Genomic DNA, 22,451 nt, shown 5'->3' with positions numbered 1-22,451 from the left:
AAAGCTCTCGCTGGAGAGGCTGGGCACAGCTCCTCCAAGGGCTCAGAATAGCTCCCCTAATCTCCTCACCATGGCTACAGGTGCAGCCAGGTCCATAGAAGTACTTGGCTGAATTAGGCACAAGCTCACAAGTATTGAGGTGCCTGCAGATTTGGAATAGGCTCTAGTGCAGCCTTCCCCAGCCAGAGAACTCCAGATGGGTCACATGGCAGATCCCAGCATGCCCAGTCGGCATGGCCAGCTTATTTATTTATTTAAAACTTTTATATGCTGTCCCTTATACATGGCGTCTCAGGACGGCTTACAATCCTTAAAATCAAAATACACTAAAAACAATCTATAACAATAAATACCATATAACCAATGGAAATAAATTAAGTAAAAAGCAACTGTTACATAAAAATACTAATTTTTAAAATAGCAATTAAATAAAAACATTTTGACCTGGCACCAAAAAGAGTATAAGCTTAGCACTGGGCAAACCGCTCCAGGGAGTGCATTCCATAATCTGGGCACCACCACAGAGAAGGCCCTACACCATGCAGATGCCCTTTTTACCTCCTTCAGTTGGTGAAGGCTACTCCGGCATCTGGCAGGCAGCTTTCCTTTTCAGTTGCAGCACACTGCAAACAATTCTGCCTTTAGCCATGCTGAGATAAACAAAAGGTCCTTCTGTCCTGAGGACCATTAACACCACTGAAACACTGCTCTTCCATGATCATCTGCAAATAGAATTATAATCTGCTGCTGCTGCAGTTGGAGCTGCAAAATGCACATCACTCTGCTCATAAGCGCAAGGCCTCTCATTGCCGGCCACCTCACCTCTAGACCTTGTCGCTAGTGCAGAAGAGGCTACTGCTTGACTTGCTTAGTCCAGAAGTTGCTTTGCCCTGCTGCTCAGTCCACAACCATCCCAAATTTCTGGCCACGACACTGGGTGACGGCACACATTTCGGCCTGAAAGATGCCCTCCTTCCTAGTGGCCCCGTGAAGAAAGGACTTTGGGGCAAGACTTGGAGGGCGGGGTTGGACAGAATGAGCAGGGCACCCCACAAATACCGCACGGCCAGGGTTGACAATTGAGGAGACTGCACCAATGATCCTTCTCCGAAACCAATGCTAGCCAATTTCTGTTTCAAAAATACTCTGGATGGTGCTGGGAAGATGAAGCCAAGACCAAAACTATTAAATCAAGGGTGAGGTTAGGATAGTGAGTCAGAAAGTGGAGGCTGGACAGGGGAATGAATAGGTCAGGCATGGAGCCAAGTAGGTTATTCCTAGAGCTAATGCCAATTCTGCTGCTCACTGGTGCAGCTAAAAAGAATCTGGACTTTATCAGCTTTCTAGACTCCATTTGTGGTTACTTGACCAAAAAAGCGGGCTTGCTGATGGCCCAGTGTAATAGCAGGAATGCTGGCAAGTCTATCCACATATGGTGTTGTGCATGTAATGGCTGGATTGTGATCTCTGAGCATGAGTCAACTGGCTTTATTTATTCCAGGTCAGCGCTATAACATTTGGATGAATTTTGCCACTGATATAAAAGGAGCCTCAAGGGAGCTAAATGAATCTCAATCATACTGTCATTCGTACACAATTACCTCCGAGGGTGTTTACATGCTTCCTCATTTGACTTTTACCCAACGGGGTAGTTCTGTTGCTTTCCTGAGGTTGGATATTGTAGAAATGTCTCCTGGGCTTTCTTTCCTCTTCCCAAGAGACTCTGGTCTCATTTGCATCTTGATGCAAAGAGATGTGAGAGAAAGCTCCCCCTGAGCTAAGCACATCATGGGGGCACCATGTGCAATGGCCCAGCCAGGCTCTCTGTGTGTCACACATTTGTACCGGTGACGCATAGCTGTAATAATCTTCGCTTGGCCCTGTTCAAATGAATTATACTGACAGATGTCCCATTCTTCAGAATCTCCCAGCAAGCTCCCTGACAGTCCATCAGCCCCTGAAATCCTATTAGCTAGTTTGAAGAAATAAAAAAGTAATCACCTCCCCAGGTTTCTACCACCCTCTCTCTCTTCATCTGCTTCTTAGAGGCACTGCCAACTCCAAAGAAGATCATGCTGAGTTCCTAGGCTGCTGTTGCCATTTTCAGTTGTACCTGAATCAAGGGCTTGTTCTGAGCCCCCAGTGAAGATCATCAAAATGAGGTTCCAGAACCATCTTGTGAGGACAAAGTGATGAAAAAGCCAAAGAAGAACACCTGACAGTCCCACAGTGTAGATTCACTGTGGTTTGGCACTTCATGTGCTCAGGACTGGAATCTTACCATCTTTGTTGTGTGGATTTCTCCATATAACTGGTGCCAGGAAGAAAAGAAGGAAGGAGTATTTTTTCCAGGTATCTGTGAGAAAGGAGACTTTTTTCTCCAATTGTAAACCAGCCCCTCATTTCCTCTGGATTAGAGAGCCTGGCTGCCTGCAATGCCCCTTCAGTCAGACATCCTCCGTGAAGTGTGGACATCAGATGGGTGAGTGCAAAGCCTGTTCCCGAATGACGGACCGTCCCTGGGCAGTTGTGCAGCCGGGGCTGGCGCTGGGTCAAAGGTCCAGGGCCCCACAGTTCAGCACATGGTGGAGAGCAGCAGGTGCCGGGCACCGGGAGAGCAGCCCGGCACCAGCCTGTGCCCCCTCCACCGAGCACCCCAGGCTGCCCAGCAGGGCTGAGGCTGCTTGCCTCACGGGCCTTTCTCCTGATTTCTAAAGGGTGTCCAGCTAGGCATGTACATAACTTGCACAGAGGTTCATTTGACTATATTTACTTTAAATCTACATTAGTGCTAATTCCTGCATAAATATGTAGAGCATGAGAGTGGCAGATGCAAACTCCACTTTCTTTCTGGAGCCTTGATAGTGCTCTGACTTAAGCGAGTTAAAAACAGTGGCACTTAAAATGTTTATTTTTTTTACAGATATTTTATATTTCGCTCCTCAAATATATCCAAAATGTGGGGAGAAGAGAAATGTTGGTGGCCATGCCCGTCACATGGCCACCTAATGAGCAGCAGAATTAATGAAGAGCCATTAATTTCAGGGCCTAAAATTACCTGGCTGCACCACTCAAGTGGCCCCTGGTAACCTGGATTGGAAGCAAGAGTTTTATCAGATACTTCAGTGCCAACTGTAGGGGGCTTTTTGCCAGGACAAGGGAGCTTCGGACCAGTTGCCCTCCATGGGCCCCATCGCTGGGTGGTTTCATTTCCTACTTTACCCTGCTACACCTGCATGCCCCCTTTCTCTGGGCCCAACCCCACAACCAGCCAGAGGGAGAGCCTAAGGCAGGCGGGGGATCATGTTCAACCTTATCTCTTGTCGCTGCTTGCATGCAAGGAGAGGACAGGTAAACAGGCAATGGCAGCACGGAAGAGCTGGCTCAGGAGGCTGCAAGGCTCGAGAGAGAGGGCCAGGGTGGCTGTCTGACGATGCCAGCCGCTGGCGTCAGCTCTGTGGCCCTGGCATTGCCCCCTCACCATGGCAGGGGTTCTTAAGGATCCTTCAGCAAGAGCTGCTAAGTACAAAGAGGGGAGCTACTCTTGAAGGAGGAGACTGCTGGACTAAGAGGAACTAGGCACCTTCACTGGGAACCAAAAGGCACTTTGGTTCTGTGGGTCACTGGGAGTTGGATGGCTCCCTAGCAGTCCCACAGAAGGGCCCCATCAGTCTCTCTTCTGATGAAAATCTTTAAGCCTCTGTGTCTGAAAATGTGCCCATCTCTTAGGCTTGGGATGTATTGGGAATATTAAAATAAGCCTGTGGTTATCTTCACACTGAATCCTGCCTGCACCACAGCGCTGCCTCCCCTTTCATTCTGCTTGATCAGTATGCATCAAGAGAATTTCATACTACTGATTCCTCCCTGAAAAACCACGCTGCTATCCTATGCTTTGGACTGAATAGTCCTGCTGCATGCAGTCCAGGTAGTTAGCCCTTAGAACTTCTGGTGAAAACCGGGCATGTTGTTTGGTAGAGTCAGGGATGTGTCTGTCACCCTTTTTTCACCATGGACTGCTGGGGGAAAGCTTGACAAAATCCACACCCCCCCCCCGCAAAGGAGGAGGAGGAGGAGCCCCTTGAATCCAACGGGTTCTGGCCACTGTGCCTGAAGGTTTCCTCATGGAGGTGCAGCTCACCTCCCCTTCATGTGCAGCAGTCTCCAGTACGAATGTTTAATTTATTTCCATGTGTTCATTTAGTTAATGATCCCCAAGGAGACTCAGGGTACAACCCTATGACTAGCTGAAGTGCCATATGGGATCCCAGCACTGAGATCCTGTGATCTCAGAACTGGGAGGCCAAGGACCAGCCCCTCAACCTGTCTCACTCACAGCCAGAGTGAAGAGAACCACACCGGCTGAAGAGGCAACCACATCCTGGAGGGGAGAAAGGGGGCAAGCCAGGGGTAGGGAGGGGAAGAGTCTGGGGCTGAGGGACCACACGGCTTCCTGCCAGCCTCCATGCTTCCTTCCAAGCCCCTCCCCAGTGCTTTGCCTAAAAAGCCGACAATGGGCATCTAGTTAAACATCAGTGCGCAGAGCCTGGAGACAGCAGAGATACTCACCACTGCACTTCTTTGGAGCACAGGATATATGCAGCCCCCTGACTTTAGAGGCTTCCATGCATCAAAGGCAGGGCAAAAGGACCGTGTCCTTACTTTATCAAAATGCATCATAGAAACTCAATACAGAGAACATGGGAACAGAGCAAAGCATTCATGCAGCCACATATACCCAACTTCCAAAAGCAGTCCATTTCACAGTCAAGAATTTGAAAGTGTTATAGTCTGGTAAAATAAAAGGGTTTTAAGTACAAAAGCCATAATGAGATAGTCAACTGGAAAGGGCTTGGAAAGAAGCCCCACAGACAACAAAGCCCTGTCTTGCATCCTACCTAACTTCACCTCACCTGGTGATGGCATGCGAAGCGAAACCTCTGATGCGGAACACTGTGGGTAGGCAGGTTCATGTAAGAGGAGAGAATCCTTGAAATATCCTGGTCCCAAAAAATTGAGGGCTTTGTAGGCAACAAGCAGCACTTGATTTGGGCCTGGAAATGAACTGGAAACCAGCACAGATTAAACAAAACTGGAATGACATGCTCCAAAAAGATAAACACCAAGGGGGTGGGGGGAATGTGGCTAAAGTTTCCCCAATATATCCCCACATAGAGGGTGTTGAAGTAATCTAAGAGGATATGACTCCAGCACTGCTGTCTTTCTTCATGGCGGTGCACCTGCTGAAATTCCCTCTTCTGTGCTACAGTCCGAGGGATTGCCCTGCTCTTCAACTCTGACTATTTAATCTAAACTAATCATTTAATGCCCAACATGGTACAAATAAATGACTGGTGGGACAAGGAATGATTATTCGTATTGATGGTATGATAAGCCTTATGTACCCAGTTCTCAGAAACAGATTATCATAGCCAAAAAATAGCATATGGTTTAACTATGGAATCCACAAGTTGGTCACTCATGTGGGCGGCTTTAAAAGAGCATTGGACAAATTCATGGAGGAAAAGGCTATTAGTAGTTCTAGTGCTCTAACCAAATGCTACCTCTGTTATCAGAGGTAGTGTAACCTTGCTGGGGAAGTTGGGTAGGAGGATGCTGTGGCACTCAATCTCCCAAGTGTGGGGTTTCCGTGACCAGCTGGTTGGTCACTGTATGAACTTGACTGCTGGATTCGATGGAGCAGGGCCCTTTGCATGTTCTCGTGCTCGTAACATGGATGACGACTATCCACAACATGGCTGTGTGCCACCTGCTGGCTTGAAAACGGATCACAAACAACTTCTGAGCGCAATGACTGTTTGTGTGCAGGGCCCATGTAAATAACAGCAGATGGGGAGTTTTCCATAAATATGTTTATACCGTCAACTTTTTCATGCCTGCCTCACGCCTTGTGTCCCCTTCTTGTTCCCCATTTCATTAGCGTCGATAAGGAACCTTCAAGCCCTCAGCAGCAAAGAATTAACAAGCAGGTAGGAAAAGCTTTCCCATCCAACTCCTTTTCCTGATTTCCACACTAAGATGCAAGTATTCCTGTAAATGTGTCTGTCTCCTGCCTGGCTAGTCAAAGGGGCTTCTGCTAGCGCAGTGTCAAATGTTAGTATATGCCCGACCGCCCTTTGAGATCTGCGGGAGAGTCCCTTCTCCGGGAACCCTCCATGAAAGAAATTAGGAGAGTAAGTACCCGGAGGAGGGCTTTCTCTGCGGTGGCGCCCAACCTATGGAATTCACTCCCCAAAGAGGTCCGCCTGGCACCGTCGTTACTGGTTTTTCGGTGCCAGGTAAAGACCTTTTTATTTAAACATCATTTTAATTGTTAAAATATATGATCTGGCCAGGGCAACTTCTTCTTCCTTCTCTTTTCTCCTCCTATATTCTTTATTTACTTATTTTATACTGTTAATTTTAATTTTATATTATTATGTTTGTATCTCAGTGTATTTTTTGTATTTTTGTATTTAGTGGTAATTTATTATGTTCTATTGTATTTCAATGTATTTTATTGTGTTGTAAGCCACCCCGAGGCTTCGGCAAGGGGCGGCATAGAAATGTAATAATAATAATAATAATAATAATAATAATAATAATAATAGTAGTAGTAGTAGTAGTAGTAGTAGTAGCCAGAGAGAATGTGGGAGATCTGCCCATAACTTGCCATGTCCCCTCTGGAGGATTGCTCCTGCCTGCCCCCACCTGGAGCATCTCAGAGCAGCTGCAGGTTCTGAGGAACATGGGGCAGATCATGGGGAATGGAGGCCCTTGGGAGACACTGCTGCCCCCCATCCCCTCAGGGCATACTTAGCCCCCACTCATGGGGAGATGCCAAGCAATGTCCTATGCGCAGGAGTGCATCACCTAAAGGTTCAGATTCATCTGGTTGAAGTGTCCGCTTGAGGTATGAGGGCTTCTTTGTGAGTAAAACAAGGCAGCATGGATATGACCTGCAGCTTTGCTCTGGTGGGTCTCTGGAGATTCAGGCTGAAAATCCTGCAGTTCTAGAGTACTGGATGGAGGTCTATGCACCCACTCCCTGCTTGCTGCTCTTTGATTAGCACTGTCTGCTAATCCTGCCTTGGAACTGGCCCAGAATAATTTCCTGTAGCCATGCCTTTGCACCACTGCAAGCTGGACAGAACCAGATGGATGCGACTCTTTTTTTGAGCAAGTGATAACAAAATAGCATGGAGAAAAGGGAGCTGCCACATAATAGTAAAGAGGAGGTTCCTGAGCCTATTCAGTAAAGAAGTTGGACAAAATCTCACCATGGTTCATCGTGCCTGCGTTCACACAGTACCATAACCCACATTTCAACAACAATCCACACTCACCTTAGATTCAACCCTTGAGTGTAAGTTACAGGGTTATCTGAACCTAGTCACTAATTCAACTATAAAAACGATGTGCCAGATTAGATCATAAACTATGCTCAATCTCTTGGTTTCACAGTAGGACTGAATATGCTAATCTGACCTAATTAATCCAGTAACCCATCCTGAGACAACTGCAGGTGTTAGTTATAACCCTAAATTGCAAGGTATACACTAGTGCCGGTTTCTTCAACCTTTTCTTTCCAAGCCACATGACCTGTATTTGATTGCTATTATCTATAGCTTTTGAAGAATGGGATTAGATGCAAGACACCTAATCTTGATCCATCTGCTTCCTCAGCGCAGTAGCTCTGAATGACCTCAATCTTGCAGGCTATTTTTGAGTACCTTCTAGGCTCACAACATTCCTTAAATCTATTTACATCCTATTGGTGCTCTGTAGGTTCACATCCCATTTATCCGGGTCTCCTTTATGATGTCCGTGAGTGGATGTGAGAGTGAACTTTAATGCTTCTGTAATGGCAGTCTATTGTTTGTGACGCTGAGGTTTAGACATGGGTGGATATATGAGTGCTTGCATGCATAAACTGAGGTCTAATGCCATTTCAGTTGTACAATAAAGGCATGGTATTAGTTGGATGGGTGGAGAACTATGTCTCCCACCATCTTCCTTCATGTCATCTAAATCAGGGGCAGGCAAGTTGATTCCCTCCAGATGTTTTAACTGCAACTCGTATAATCCGTTACTGTTTGCCGTGCTGCTGAGCTCTAATAAAGTTGCAATTCAGCACTTCTAGCAGGGACCAAATTTCCTACCCCTAATCTAAAAGCTTGTACATCTCAACACTTTCGGTCTTCTCATATTTAAAAAGAATGACCCTGGAGCTGCTATTAATTTAAAACCTCATCTCATATCCCATAAACTACAGGCAAACAAGACACACGCATTTTGCTGCCAAAATGCATTCCTCCTTCCATATAGTCTTCCCCTTTCCATTTTAATGTAATGCTCATGCTGTTCTGTATAATGTAAATGCCCATGGGACTCAAACTTTTCTTCATGAAACTGTTATCGCTGTTTCTACTTGTGGTTTTGTCTCAGAGATCCAAGTCTTGTACAAAGAGCTTTTCCTTTCCTGCTTCTCTAACATACAGCCTTTAGGTGATGCTGTGCTTTAATAGAATAACACATAATATACAAGCAGGAAAATCTCTTATTTTGCCACAGTGTTGTTTCTCTACAGAAGACATTTGTTGTGGGCTTGTTATTCCCCACTAATTTATGGCTTTTTTGATGATATCCTGATTCTTCAGTTGTATCTCTGTGTCTAATTAGCATTTTCAGCACAGCATTTAACTGTGGAAGTGAATGAAACCATGCTTTCCTCTTCTGTATTTGTGCTATTCTCCCTAGTGCCACCTAGAGGTTATGTCATGAAAAAGCAGGAAAGGAAGTACTCCTTGTGCAATGCTTGGGTCCCAATTCTGTGGCCAACGTGTAGGTGCAGCATATTTACAGCCTTATGCAGAAAATCCTTGTGTGGAAAATATACCTCATTTTCATCACTCTTTTAAAAAATCAGGGAAGTATTCTTAAACAGAAGCAAAGCTTTACTGTCCTCTAAATGACCTGTAAATGATCCCAAGTAAGAAATCACAAATGCACCCAATAAGTGCCTTGTGTAGTAAAGCTTTTAGTTGCCCAACTGTTTTAATAATGAGATATGGTGGGCCAGTTTGGGCAGAGAAATATGGTCCCCAACATAGAAAGGAAAAGTAGACTGGCTCCCAAAGTGGACTGAGGGAACACATCACTGTACCACGTGGGCAGTCATGTATTCCTTTAAAAAGATGATAATAGGAGTTTCCTCTCCCCTCCCTCCCTCCTGCAAATTGTCCTCCCATAACACTCCCCCCCCCCATTTTTAACTATTTATGGGGCAATCCTGTTTAGACAGAGCAAGCTCCACAACTTGCGGCTTGCTCCAGCCAGCCAGCCAGCCTTAATTACTTCTCTTGCATTTATTTTTTCTGAAGTTGCATATATAGCTCTCTTTTCCAGAAAAGACATGCATATTGTACCTCAAAGAAAAAAAGAAAGTAGATGGACAAACTTTTCTCAGACAACAATTCCTACCCCTCTTTCGTGTATATGCCATTGAAATGCAGTGACCACAAACCAAACCAAAAGAGTGAGGCAACTGGTGTCAGTGAACCAGGACTGACTCTAGATCACTGTGCCGAGGAAGAATGACGTCCTCCCGTTATGATTTTAAAGAGCAATGGTGTGTACAAGGCTTTGAGAGTTTTGTTACATATGCCATTTATTGTTAGTGTGTGATCTCTTGCACATGGAATTGTCTGGGTTCTTTACACAATGGCAGCCTCCTTCCAGAACCTCTAGCATGTTGTCCAGCCATTCCTGCAGCTTGTTTTTTTAAGGAGAGAGTAATAAATTATTTTCCTGGATGGCACCATCATTTCTTATGGAAGCCTTATGTAAAGTCTAAATTCTGATGTATCTCACAGTGCAACCTTGCGTTGTGTAATGGAGCATTTACCAAGGCAGCAGGGAACCCGCCCTCCAAAGTAATCTCGCGTCCAAAAAAGGACATCTTTCCTTCCACAAAGGAAATATTAGAAGCAGCCTAGATAAAGCACAGAGGGAAATGTCTCACACAGAGAAGCCCAGAGTCTCTCATGGAAATCAAGGATGAGCTACTAAGTACCGTTCCCCTGCTTGTTGTTTGGTCACTGTACTTCCTCGATGACCATTAAATGTCTTGTCATTTGTTTCCCTGTTTGCTGTCAATGCGGCTTCTGACTGGTAAGTCATTCAGATTATTTCTGTGACTTTTTTTTCAAGAACTGGTAAGCTTTAACTGGTCCCTCAAGCTAACAGCACACACTGGAATTTTCTCTCCCAAATGATCTTAAACTGTTGGGGGGTTTTAAGTGTCCCTAATAATGAGGTAATGAACACTGTGAATTAAGTTCAACAAGGCATATTTGATGGTGTAGAAATAGACTTAAATTACCAACAAGAAGTTAAAGCTCCCACATCCAATATGGGCACAACTGTATGGCCTGCAGACACTGTAGAAAAAGCAGCATCCCTACCAAAACCTTGGAGAAGCCTTCTGCAGTCACAGCAGGTGCTCCACTTTCAAAGGCCCTTTCCTCCACCCTCAGCTGGCACAGCTCTTTTAGTGTTGTCTGAGGCCCCAAAGAAGGAAGACCATCTTCATAATATGTGTTTTGGGGACCTTCTGAAAGGTGGAGGGGAGAAAGATGAGGTTTTGACAAGTTCAAGTGGTGCCACAGCACCTCCTTCTTGTGAGAAGGGGCAAAACATTTAGGTGACTGAAATTCATGATCTAAATGTTTTTGAGAGCAATGGGAGTCTTGGAGGCAGCCCCCGCCCCCATGGTCCTTCTTCATTCAGTTGAATGCCCACAACTTTCCGCATTTGGAAGGTTACAGGCAGTCACACAGGGCTGCATCCTAGCAGTCTTAAGATAGTACTTTTGTGTCAGTAAATATTAGATATATTTACCTTGTGAAATACATTGAAGTGCAGCTTCTTTCTCTAGTAACATTCCTATGTCCTTTTCAGTGTTTACATTCAAGAAACTAATGCAAGTTTATTGTGATTCTCATCACTTGGACTTGAAAATGGATGGGTTCACATGACACAACAAGCCACGGTAGTTTCTTGTGCAGGAGGGCCTGTTTGTGCCAACCTGCTTCAGTATTTTAGCATAATTTTTAGGAACTTGATTTTTAGGAACCATAATAAGAAACAATGGTCTGTTCCATGGTGTTCACATTTCACCATCGTTTCTCTGGTTGTCCAAACCTGTCATCTTGGTTTCCATGGTACTACCACAGAGTCCATTGGAAAGAGTAGCAGCTGCTGCAGGAGTTTCTCCACGCAGCCATCCCAACATAATTGTATGTATGTTATGCAATATGTTTAGGAGGCAATGCAGATCCATCAGTCTGTCTATGATAAAGCTCCAGCTGATTCAGTTTATTCACGATACCACTGCGTAAACAGGATAATTTAGTTTCTTCTTAAGCATTGCTGAGCCATCTAGTGGTGTTACTTGTGGTGCAGCCTAAAATAATCCAAGGCTCATGCAAGGTGGGTGTGGTTGATCCTGCCCTATTCATCACTGCTTAGTAACAATTGGGTTTTATCATGTTTTCTTCAGCCTTGGGTGTTTTTTTTTTTTTCCAGGAAATAAATGTCCCGCAACACTGGGGTGGCACACCCACATTTTAATTTGATATTTACATGAAAGAGAAGCAATCACCGTTTTTATTTTCTATTGCATCTGTCTTTAAATTTCTAGCCCGGGTGGTTTTAAAGAAACCCGTGATAACATGGTTGTCGTTTATACCCTAATATTTTAAAAACCGGAAGCCACCAATCCCATCATTTCAGAGAGGGCTGATTCAGGGGGTTGACTGTAGAGGATTGATGCTGCAGATTGGCAACATGGGTCTGTTTCCTTCTTTTGGGACACACCCAGTTCCGATCCTGGTGCTACCAGGGCCTCCTGACCTGCCTCGTCTATTCTTCCTATGTTGCTCAAGTTGTGAAAAGGCCTGAGTTAGTAAATCTCTTCACACTTTGCAAACACAAAAGAGTAGCTTCTGTGCTTCTATTTTTCTTTGCTCGGATGTGTCTAACATCTCATTCTGTTGGTTTTGGTGGCGCCCAGCATGAGTTGCATAAGAGGGGGGTGGTGTGTGCATCCGTGTCCCCGCGTGCGCACACACAAACACCAGGATGCAAGTTCTCACAAATGGATGTCAAAAATGCAAAAACAAACCTCAAAACCTGAAAATTCGGCGCTGAGAAACAACTGAACAGTTGTGCCATTTTGTTTATTTAGCTTTGTGATTAATGTTTTCTATAGAACTGGAATTTTTATAGAAAATCAGTGAAATCAGGCAAGGCAAGGCAAGAAGATTGGAGGGTGAACAAATTATCCCTGTGGCAGAAAGGGAGGTATTATGGGCTACATCTTGCGATGATCTTGTAATCGCTGGAGATCTTGTCCAGCCTAAGCTTTCCCTGGCTTCTGATAAGCTTCTAAATGGCTGTTAGTCATTTGGGTCACCCAGATGCTAAGAGTTTTCCCACCCTTACTCTACCTAACACCTTGCCATCAAGTTGCTTTGATGCACAACTTCCAGACCCCTGAGCAGCACCCTGATGGCAGGGCAAAGAAGAGGAATGAGAATACATGGGCTCTGCCCTTCCCTCCTCTTCTTTTTTCTTAACCATATCCACATTTTACCGTAAGAGACTTCAGTAAATTGGGATGCAGATTGGAGTATTTGTTTATTAACCCTGCACTCTAATGCTCTCCCTATTCTGTTAGCAAGTTAGGAAACTAACTAAAAACAGGCCAGGCCATTTTCTCATCTAGACCAACATGTCCAGCTCCAACTGGAAGCTAGGGGCACTGCTAGATCCACAGCTCAGGCCTGTGGGACCAAACAAAATGCACACATTTGCTTGTGCTGATTTACAAATGTTCTCAAGCCTGTGTGTTTAAAAGAGCCTCTCCCCTGAAGACACCGTTATTTGTTAATAAAGAGATGTAGGAAAGGGGGAGAGGAGAGAACTTGACTTCAGGGGGGAAAAACTCAGCCAAAAGATTCAAAGGAGGGAGGCAGCAGGAGGGGAGGCACACGTGGGCCAAAAGCCAACGAAACCAGGGGGATCAGATACAACACAGGAGCCTCTGTACCTTTATTTCAGTCAGTGCCCATGGACAGTGGGGTGGGGGGACAGATTGTCTCCCAAGGAGTTGGGGCTACAGACCCAGGGGACAGCCCCCTAACTCTGCCTCTGTCAGAAGCAGCTGCCCAGGTTCTGAAGAACAAGTCTTCCCCACCAGCTGCTACCTGGACCTTTAAATTAGAGATGGCAGCGATTGCACAGAGGGCCTTCTGCATGCAGAACATGTGTTCCAATGCAGAGGTCCCTCCCAATTTTGATAATGTAAGAGTAATCCCCACCCCACCCCTGGTGCATCCTCCAGAGCGCGCTGTGGCCAGTGGAAGGGAACGGACCCCTTTGAACACCTTCACCTCTCACCAGGATCTCTCCCTTGCTATCTATATGAGGGTCTCTTCCCAACAAAAAGGAACTGCAATGTTACTAATACAGAGCACCCAGTTCCCTTCAGGGCAAGGATTACATCTATTGTGTGATCAAAGGGTTCCCAATAGGTGGCCATGAGCAACTATGCCAGCCAAACAGCTGGCTGCCCTTAGCCGATATGGAAATACCTGGTCACTGCACCTGGGGACCGTTTCAGGAGAGCGATACTACATTCCCTTCTCTCTGCCCATGTTCCCTCATGCAGGCACACCTGTGGGAGCAGAAGCCAAAGAAGAAACGGCCAGAGGCTACGGTGGAAGCGAAGCCCAAGAAATCCAGAGTGAAGAAGCCAGAGGACTCAGGCCCCGCAGGGGACCCCAGTGTGCCCCCGCAAGGTAAGGGACACAGTGCTCCTGGGATGGTCATACATATGAAGCTGGCTCAGATTACATCAGAGGACTGGTGGCCACTGCATTATCCGCACAGGCAGGCAGTAACTCTCCAAGGCCCCGTGCAGATCGTCTGGCTTGAGAAACTGGATTGCACGTACCAGGGAGGGGTCTTCAGGCACTGCTGGCTGCAGGTTTTTGCAGGCTCCTCATCCAGGCAGCCTCCGCAAGCCCCGATGAGAGAGGAGACATAGCTTCGTGTGAGAGGGCAGCTGCTTGCCCTCTGACATCTCCTGGCATGGCTAGGAAAGAACCCATCCTGAAATGCCAGCGAGCCAGGGCTGCCAGTCAGCATTGGCAACACAAGGCTGGATGGAACAGTGCTCTGCCTTGATATAAGGCAGCTTGCGATGCCCCCCTCCCTTTCTGAGCCCACCTTCTCACTGTCATTGTTCCCAGCTGCCTTTGTGCCTCTTCTGCTTTCTCATCCCTGCTCCCACTTGCTTACTCGGCAGGCAGAGAGCCAGGGAGTGAGCAGGCAGCGGCATCTGCTCCTCTTCCATCCACCAGCACCATTGCCTGGATCACAGCGAGGAGCAGGTACAGCAGCAGTGAGGTGCAGAGGTGGAGCAACTCCAGGCGCTTCTGGTCAGTGGACCCCTGCCGGGATGCCTAGCTTTGGTGCTGGCTCTGATGCTAGGGATGAAAGCTGATCCAGGCAAAGCATGTGTCTACTGATGACACATGCCGCTTCCTTCCCAGGTGCCTTCCCGTAGGACTGCATCCTCCTTCCTGTGCAGCAGTCCAGTGCTGAGCCAGATTATGGAAGCATAACCTCAGATGCTGGTCCATGAGCAGGATCCACGCAGGTCTTTCTCTTGTCCCCACCTGCCAGAGCCAGCATCCAGGCAAAGCTCTCAGCAGAAGTCTCAGGGTGCCTGCAGTTTGCATAGGTGGGATGAGGAAAGAGGCTGTCACCCCAAGTAGCCTCCCTGCTTTGGCTGTTGCCCCCAGTTTTCTTTGGTGCAAACATGCATCTTCAGCAAGGTGTTTGGAACATTTCTAGCCCGTCCAATCACTTTCCTCTCTGGACAGCTTGGAAAGACAAGCATGTTTAGCTGCTGGATCACTGAAGTTCGAATTGCTTTTGACAGTGACTGCATCAGAGCTCATCTGACTATATTTTGACTCAAGCTGCCATGGGGCCTGCCAGGCCAAAAGGCAGGGTACAAACTTAGTACATAAATAGGAAGGCATGACAGAATGAGTGGATCTGGTCCCTAAGTACACTGTGTGCAGTCTTACTTTTTGACATTTCCTGACGACATATTGATTTCTTACCTCCTTTTTTGAAGAACCCTCGCTTCCATCATGTGGTGGTCGTGCCATTGTGGATTTTGCACATGAGTGAGCTTCATAGTCCTCTTGTACACAGATTTAATGAAAAGAACACACAAACGTTGTGTGTGAAAATCTGGGCCAAATTCGATGTGGCAGCCCGACATGCCAGAACTGAGTCACTACTGATTTTCTATACATTGGGAAGGGGCTGATTAAAAGTGTAAACTGGATGGGTGAGAAAGAGGAGCTCCCTGCCAAGGTAGTTGCACTTATTCCCAGATGCTTTGTTTTTCTGCTGAGTAAATCCCACCAGCTGGAAAACAACTAGAGAGAAGCAGTTGCAAGGAGGAGATCGAGGATGGGTTCAGTACCCTCCTCCTTCCCACTTCAACTCCAGGGCTTCAAATGCCCCCTCTGGTGCCCCCATGAGCCAAGTTAGGCCATGCTTCTGTCACATCTAGCTTGGCCCTTGCACAGAGCCTGTAAGCTGCTGCTCTTACAGCACTCCGGTGAAGGAGGGCAGACACACCTCAAGCAGACCAGACTTGCTGCACAAAGCCCTGCACAGCCACTGGCTGCTGTGTGCTCACCTTCTGGTTACACAGAGCCAGTGTTTCCTGATATTCCTTCTCAAACCAAGAGAAGCACGAGGCAACCCCTTCTGTCCACACAGAGGCACAGATCCATCTCTTGGACCCTGCTCCCGAAGCCACCCCGTGCATGCCTTGAGCCTCTTAAAATGTGCAGGTTCACATTTTAATGCTAGGATGGTGAACATGGCACCTCCCACTGTCTGCCTGTCTGTCGCTATAGGTGTATCCCAGCTCTCCCCCTTCCTTGTCCAACCTAATTTTGGCACTTCTTGCCATAAGCTGCTATCAGAAAAGTGAGAAAGAAGAAAGAGGGGAAGCCTGAAGAAGAGAGTGAGAAGGATTCATGTGCCAAATTCGTTAAAGATCCCAGAAAGAAGAAGGAACTCCCCTCTTCCCATGTCAACATGATGAAGACAACAAAAAAGAAGCAAGGTAGGACATGACCAGCCCCTCCCTCCATGCTCCAGCCAGGACTGACCATAACATGAAGCTGCAGTTCAAGCAGGAACAGTGTTCGGGGCTGCTCCTTGTTCCTGCTCCCAGTCTCCACGATTGTCTGTGGTCTTCTTTAAAGAGCAGAGGGATGGGACTGAGAATGGAGGCCGTTGGGTCACATGTTTGCCAGAGCAGAAAGACGTGTGTCTAAGGGCACAGAGCTATGCATGGAAAGACAGTATGCCCCCACTGTAAGTGTGTGTGAGAGGGGGGTCTGTCTAAGCACGCGTGGGATCGCACCTCAAGGGCACAATCTTGCCACCTTGGTGCACACCAGCCTCTGACTCTGGAGACTTACATGCATCCTATGCCTCCAAAGAGGCTGTCAAGATGAAGTGCCCAGGAGGGGAAGAGAAGGCTGCTGGGACTGAGTGATCAACATAAGTCCTCAGCCCTAGACTCCTCCCTGCTTTCCCCACAGTGTCACCCTTTCCCCCCTCCGATGTCCATTTGCAGCTTCAGGGGAGGTAGCTGGCACGGTTGTTTCCATGCTGGCTGCAAAGGGGTCGGGCAGCTCCGAGATCCCAGGATCTTGAAGGTAGAACTTCACTTAGGAAATGAATGAAACAATGAACAAATGCAATGCAAATGAATGGAAATCAAAACGAACGAAACTTGTAGAAATCAGCATTAATGGAAAAGGAAGCACTCTGCACCTTCCTGAAATGCAAATGCATTTCTTCCCTGTAATTTAGTTTATAGTAATATGTTACTATTTGCTATGCTTTTAAACTGAGTTGTGTAGCTCAGTTCATACTTCTACTGACTCTACTGTTATGAACTAGCAGAGTTGGTTGCCTCTTAGGGTACAGTCATGTCATCCCTGCAACAGATGCTCATAAATCTCAAAAGCCGAAGGCTTATGAGTATTCCAGTATATGGTATCATGTGGTGATTTCTGAAGGCACTACTGCCCATGGCCTATAATATATCTGGATGACCATTTCCAGCTGTCTAGATTTAGGGTCTGCAAAGGGGGAGGGGAGGGGGAGTCTGGGCCACTAATTAGCACAACTTCACAAGCCCAGCCTCCTTCCTTTTCTAGCCCCCCATATGACTCCTTTCCCCCTCTAAGGACCAGTTGCAATTTCAGTGGGGCACCACAGGGCAGGAAAGCTCAGCTGTTGTAATTTGAACATCATGGTCAGAGGGTCTTGGTTCTTCTTGGCCTCCAGAAGCTCTTATGGGCTCCCAAATGATGTGTAAATGATGTACCCTTAATGCATAGTTTTGTATCCCTTCCAGTTCCAAGCAGCCAACATTTCATATTAATGTGTGCTCTTATTTTCTCTACCTGTAGAGTTAATAATCCCTATGACAGACATAGCAATCAAAGGCTTAATTTGAAGACTGTGCATTTTTTCAAATGTGTAATAAACACATTTGAATGGGCTCTTTTTAAAGAGCCTTGCCAGTTTCCTCCCACATCTTGATGAAACTGCCAAAGCCTGCAAGCAAGTCACTTCATTTGGGAAAATCATGCAAATGAAAGAAGTGCAGTAAGCGCACAGTTCACAACACTGTGAACAAGTCCTTAATAGCTGTTTTCATAACAGTGACTGGCTATTCAACAGGGAAGTCCTTACCTCTAAAACGCGCGCACACACACACACACACACACACACACACCAGGAGGCAGTGTCTTGCCTCCCCGGTTTTTATTCCTTCCCTTTCTCTACCCCTTTTTGTCCTAAAACCTCAAACCTCTAGAGGACTCTGAAGAAGATTATGATGAGGAAGAGGAAGAGGAGGAAGAGGAAGAGGTAGAAAGCGAAGATCCACCAAAAAAGCCAAAAAGGAAGATCCACAAAGACATTCCGTCCAATGAAATTAAGGAAAGAAAGCCCAGAAGTAAAGGTACAGTGACTTGAATGTCAAAAGATCACCCTGTAACACAGATATATTTATTTTACACTCAATTCATCTCCCAAGGGATCAGCAGCAACTGTAATTCAGGGGTGAGCAGTGTTAGGAATTCTTAAAAATTCTCACCACCCTCATCAAAACTACAGTTCCCAGAAAACATTGGGGGCAATCATGGCATTGGTGGTATGTCTATGTCTTGAAGGAAAGGCCTGTTGGCGAATATTATGATCAGGTACTTGACAGCTCCTGACTATTATGTGATGGACTCTTTTCATTTCATTACTCATTTCTGTTTCTGTTTTCCATTGGATCAGGCCTACCTTAATGCAGTATGTTTTTAAAAGCTGGGCTGGTAGAACATTATTTTTATGCAGTAGGGGTGTTCCAGTAGAGGCCCTCAAGCACTGCCAGTCAGATGGCATTGGGCAGCTATTCCTTTTTGTCTGCCTTACTGGATTTCTGTGGCAAGGAAAAAGCTGGAAGAAAACATGTGAGAGTTAAGAAAGGGAAAGGATGCCATCTGGAGCACCCAGAAAATTCCTTGAATGAGGCATAATAAAAGCCTATGACTTCTACAGAACTGATTTCCCATCCAGGCATGAAATACATTCATTCTGTGAAGATGCTCACAAACTAGGAGGGTGGGAAAACATACAGTAGGTTCTCTGTCCTGCCCTTCTGCACAGCTGCAATACAGCCTTCCCTCTCCCTTGCACCCCTGTCCTCAAAGCAGAAACTTGGTGAGTTTTGTATATGCCTTGTATTCCCCTGCCCAGAGAGCCTTGATGGGTTATTTCATTGCTTGGACGGCTAGGAAGGAAAGTTCCCTACCGCCTTGTGACCTAAAGTGCTAATGATCTCCTTATGGTTCACCAGGCAAAATTAATAATTATAGCATTATTATGAATCAAAATCTTTTTATAAGTGATAGATTTCTTCTGTGATCCTGAACAATTTGCTTGGATTTTCCAAGTAGCATCCAGTCCATTGATGACTTTGCTCTATCCGAAAGGCCCCTCTGCTCAACCAGGGTGGGTCACTTGAATATTACCAATCCTTCTTAACTACTGGAGTTGTCTTTGTCGCATCCCATACTCTTCTGAAGGGATCCCTGACTTTCAGGAGCAGCTTTTGGCAGGTGCTCTGTCATGCTTGAGTGAAAATGTTTTCTGTTAGTACAAAGACACAGCTGGATACAATCCAGTGGTTTTTCATTGGGGGATCATAAAAGGGGATGCCCTGCTTTGCCATAGAAATAGACATTTGTGTATGTAGGAAGAAGAGGTCAAAGTCCTGCCTGGAGCTGAAACAGACACAGCCTGGCCTTCATAGCAGAGGCAGTGGTTCAACTGGATGCTTTATTAGTCCTCCTGACATATTGATAATGAAATACATTGCAATGATAGATTTTTAAAACACAATTGCCACATCCTGCATATAAAATACCAAATCCTAGAAAATCTTATAAAATACTAGAAGTAGAGCAGAAACTGAAATAGACTGCTGCCAAAAATAAACTTCTGCACCATCAACCAGTAACATGAAAATAGACACTCTTTTTTTTTTTAGGTGCGATATTCATTTGTCTGTACCTGCTAACCTGGCAGTAAGCCCCATTCCTCTCATATGATGTGAACAGAGGGGACAGGCCGTGTACTTTGCAGTCACCACACCACCCCTTCCTCTAGCCTTCATTTTTCTCCGTTTCATCACTCATGCACTTAGAGAAAAGACTGCAGCTGTTTTTGTCAGCAGGTTTCATACAACAGCCCATCATGGGTGACTAGGAAAAATCTGAGCAGAGATGCTAGTAAGACAAAGAGATGACTTTGTGGATATCAAAGGCAATATTAGACCCTTGAGGTCACCTGCAAATCCCTTAACAACTAGTTCATTTTTTAATCTCTTTTTCTACTTCTCACTCCTTGAAGCTGAATAATCACGCTTATCTTTTCCTCATCTGACCCATCCCTGCCTTCATTCCTTTGGACTGTTGTTTTTCTCTTCACCCTCTTTTCACTCACTCTCTCCTCCAAGCACAACCCCATCCTAGTAAAACTCAAATTCTTTCTCCTTGGACAGGAGAAAAACCTGAGCCTGACATCAAGGCAAGAACCACAAAGACATTGAAGAAAGATCCAGCCTCTGTGTTCCAAGTGAATGGGGACAAGAAAGACAGAAAAGTGAAAAAGAAAGGTGAAGCCTTCACCAGCCTCAGTCTTCCATTACCTGTTGGTATTATTCTATGGTGATTTGAACCACTCAGGGCTAAATTAGATCTCTGCTCCTCGGTACCCACTCAGGAAAGCCACCAGGGGGTGATGCAACCTGGACTGGGGAAAGGTTTATCCCCCTCCCCCACTTTACTGTTACCAGGAATTAAAGAGTGGCGTTATGTTTTGATCTTGCAATGTTGCTTCCAATGTTTTGATCTTGCATTGGCCAAACCGTTCTACTGTTCTGCAAATTAACGCCTGCAGAAGGTTTGTGGTAAAGTTGGAAATTTCCACTGGGATATTGCTAAATATTTCGAAGAATGCAACCTAACTGATTCCCTTCTGCATAAAACTATAGATCTCAAAAATAGTGAGGCAGAAGAAGACTCTGACTCTAGCACCAAGCCAACCAAAACTGATCCAAAGAAGAGTGCAGCTGCAATGTTTCAGGCTTCAGGACAAGTTCTTAAGGAGAAGAAAACTAAAAAGAAAGGTATGCATGATATCAGCCTTTGAGACCATGATCATCTGAAGGAGTTAACTGAGGCTCCTGCTTCTCCATTCTTTGCAGAAGGAAGATGAACTCTTAGATGCACCACTGCTGCAGGGGTTCTTTCTCTGGCTGTCTATATATTTCCTTACATAACCACAAGATGGTGCTGCAGAATAGCAGAATTACTAAAATACATGGCCATTTGGTAGAGTTTTGTAGTATGCTAGCCCTTTAATTGCACCTCAGAAAATATGCAAAAACCTTGGGGTAACATCTTGTGATCTTCACAACATCTTGTGAAGCATCCTCAGTTATGAAGGCACAATGACTGCCTTAGATAGGGAAGCCCTGATTCATGCAATCATTGTAGTCAGTCCAGAAATGTCAGAAACTGTCTCATTTTTGAAAGGTTTGACTCAGCAGACAGTTACATCTGCACTAGTTGGCAGTTCATAGCTGGACTGAATTCAAGGGGCTAATTTTAATTTTACAGCTCTCTGTGGTCAGGACTGTGATTTATTGTTACATCACGTGTATAACCCTCGTTTCTCCTTGCACGGAACCCAACGTGACGTACAAGGCTTTCCTCTTCTGTATGTTGTCAAAACAACCCCGTGAGGTGAATTAGGCAGAGCATCCACGAGTGGCCCAAAGCCATCCAGGGAGCTTCGTGGAGGAGTGGGGACCTGAACAAAAATCTCCCGAGTTCCAGTCCAACACTCTAACTGCTACATCTTACCGGTTCTTGCTGGGAACAACTCACATATCAACTTTGCAGTCATCTTGTCAGGATCTGAGTTGTTCAAGAGCTCTGTCTGATGGCCAGTACCATAACAACCACTCACTGTGTTCAGGTTCAGTCCCAGGCCTTGCTGGAGCTTTCCACCTCCAGCTGGGTGCCAGCTGGGAGACCTGAGGGAAGAGCAACATAAGAGGAAGCCGTATAGGTCTTCCCCCGCTGGTGGTGCAGCTTGGCTCCTGCACCTTGCCTGATCCTTGCTGCATTTGGTTCTTGCCTTAACCTGCCATGTCCTGCTTTACTGCATCACCTCAGCTAACTTCCTGTTAGCTCCAATGCATTCCAGTTTCTTGCCTCACCCTTGGTAGAGCTGGTTCCTGCCGTGCCTTGGCGTATTATGCTTTGCTATCTTGCTTTGTGAGATCATGTTAATGGAAAAGTGGTAATGTATGCAGAGCTTTAAGACTGGCCTGGATTCTTATACTTCTTATACATTTTCATTTCATTTTATGCCTGATGTCCCAGTATTTAGGCATCTATAAAGTGTTTTCTTACTAAGTTCTGATTCTGCATATTTGTGTGTGCATGTACACACTAACACACACGGAGGGAGCACCAAATGCATCTTGCCAAATAGTGGTGCAGTGAGGGCTGGACTTCAGGGTTAAAGTCCAGGACACTGCAACCAAGGACTTCCCTCAAATAGCCTCTCAGAAAAGGCAGGTGATCAGAAGCGAACTCAATTTTATACAAATAGTTATGGTGGTGCTGTGCTTTAAGTGATTATGGACACAATCCTGTGCTCTCCTGAACCCACTTAGTGCAAGACCAGTAAGTCAGTTGGTTGAA

General features: G+C 45.9%; 1 protein-coding gene across 7 annotated transcripts in view; it reads left to right on the top strand.

Moving 5' to 3' along the window:
* Positions 1-444: 444 nt before the first annotated feature.
* The window catches only part of TULP1 (TUB like protein 1), a 38,143-nt gene continuing 16,136 nt past the window's right edge, over positions 445-22,451 (top strand). Inside the window, exons 1-7 of one of the 7 annotated variants that reach the window (XM_044443664.1) lie at positions 445-2,482; positions 5,942-5,990; positions 13,736-13,865; positions 16,073-16,225; positions 17,999-18,145; positions 20,237-20,350; positions 20,729-20,863. In XM_044443664.1, coding sequence (XP_044299599.1) covers positions 2,436-2,482; positions 5,942-5,990; positions 13,736-13,865; positions 16,073-16,225; positions 17,999-18,145; positions 20,237-20,350; positions 20,729-20,863 — 775 coding nt within the window. In that variant the 5' untranslated portion in view covers positions 445-2,435. Of the gene's footprint in view, positions 2,483-3,556; positions 5,991-6,548; positions 13,866-16,013; positions 16,226-17,998; positions 18,146-20,236; positions 20,351-20,728; positions 20,864-22,451 lie in introns of those variants that run through there. The other 6 variants (XM_044443645.1, XM_044443672.1, XM_044443698.1 and 3 more) reach the window with 6 other exon arrangements.

This window comes from Varanus komodoensis, unplaced genomic scaffold, assembly GCF_004798865.1.
Source record: "Varanus komodoensis strain SLA01 unplaced genomic scaffold, ASM479886v1 scaffold1, whole genome shotgun sequence".
Taxonomy (NCBI): domain Eukaryota; kingdom Metazoa; phylum Chordata; class Lepidosauria; order Squamata; family Varanidae; genus Varanus; species Varanus komodoensis.
The sequence above is the reverse complement of the archived record's forward strand: the minus strand, read 5'-3'. Positions and strand labels throughout refer to the sequence as shown.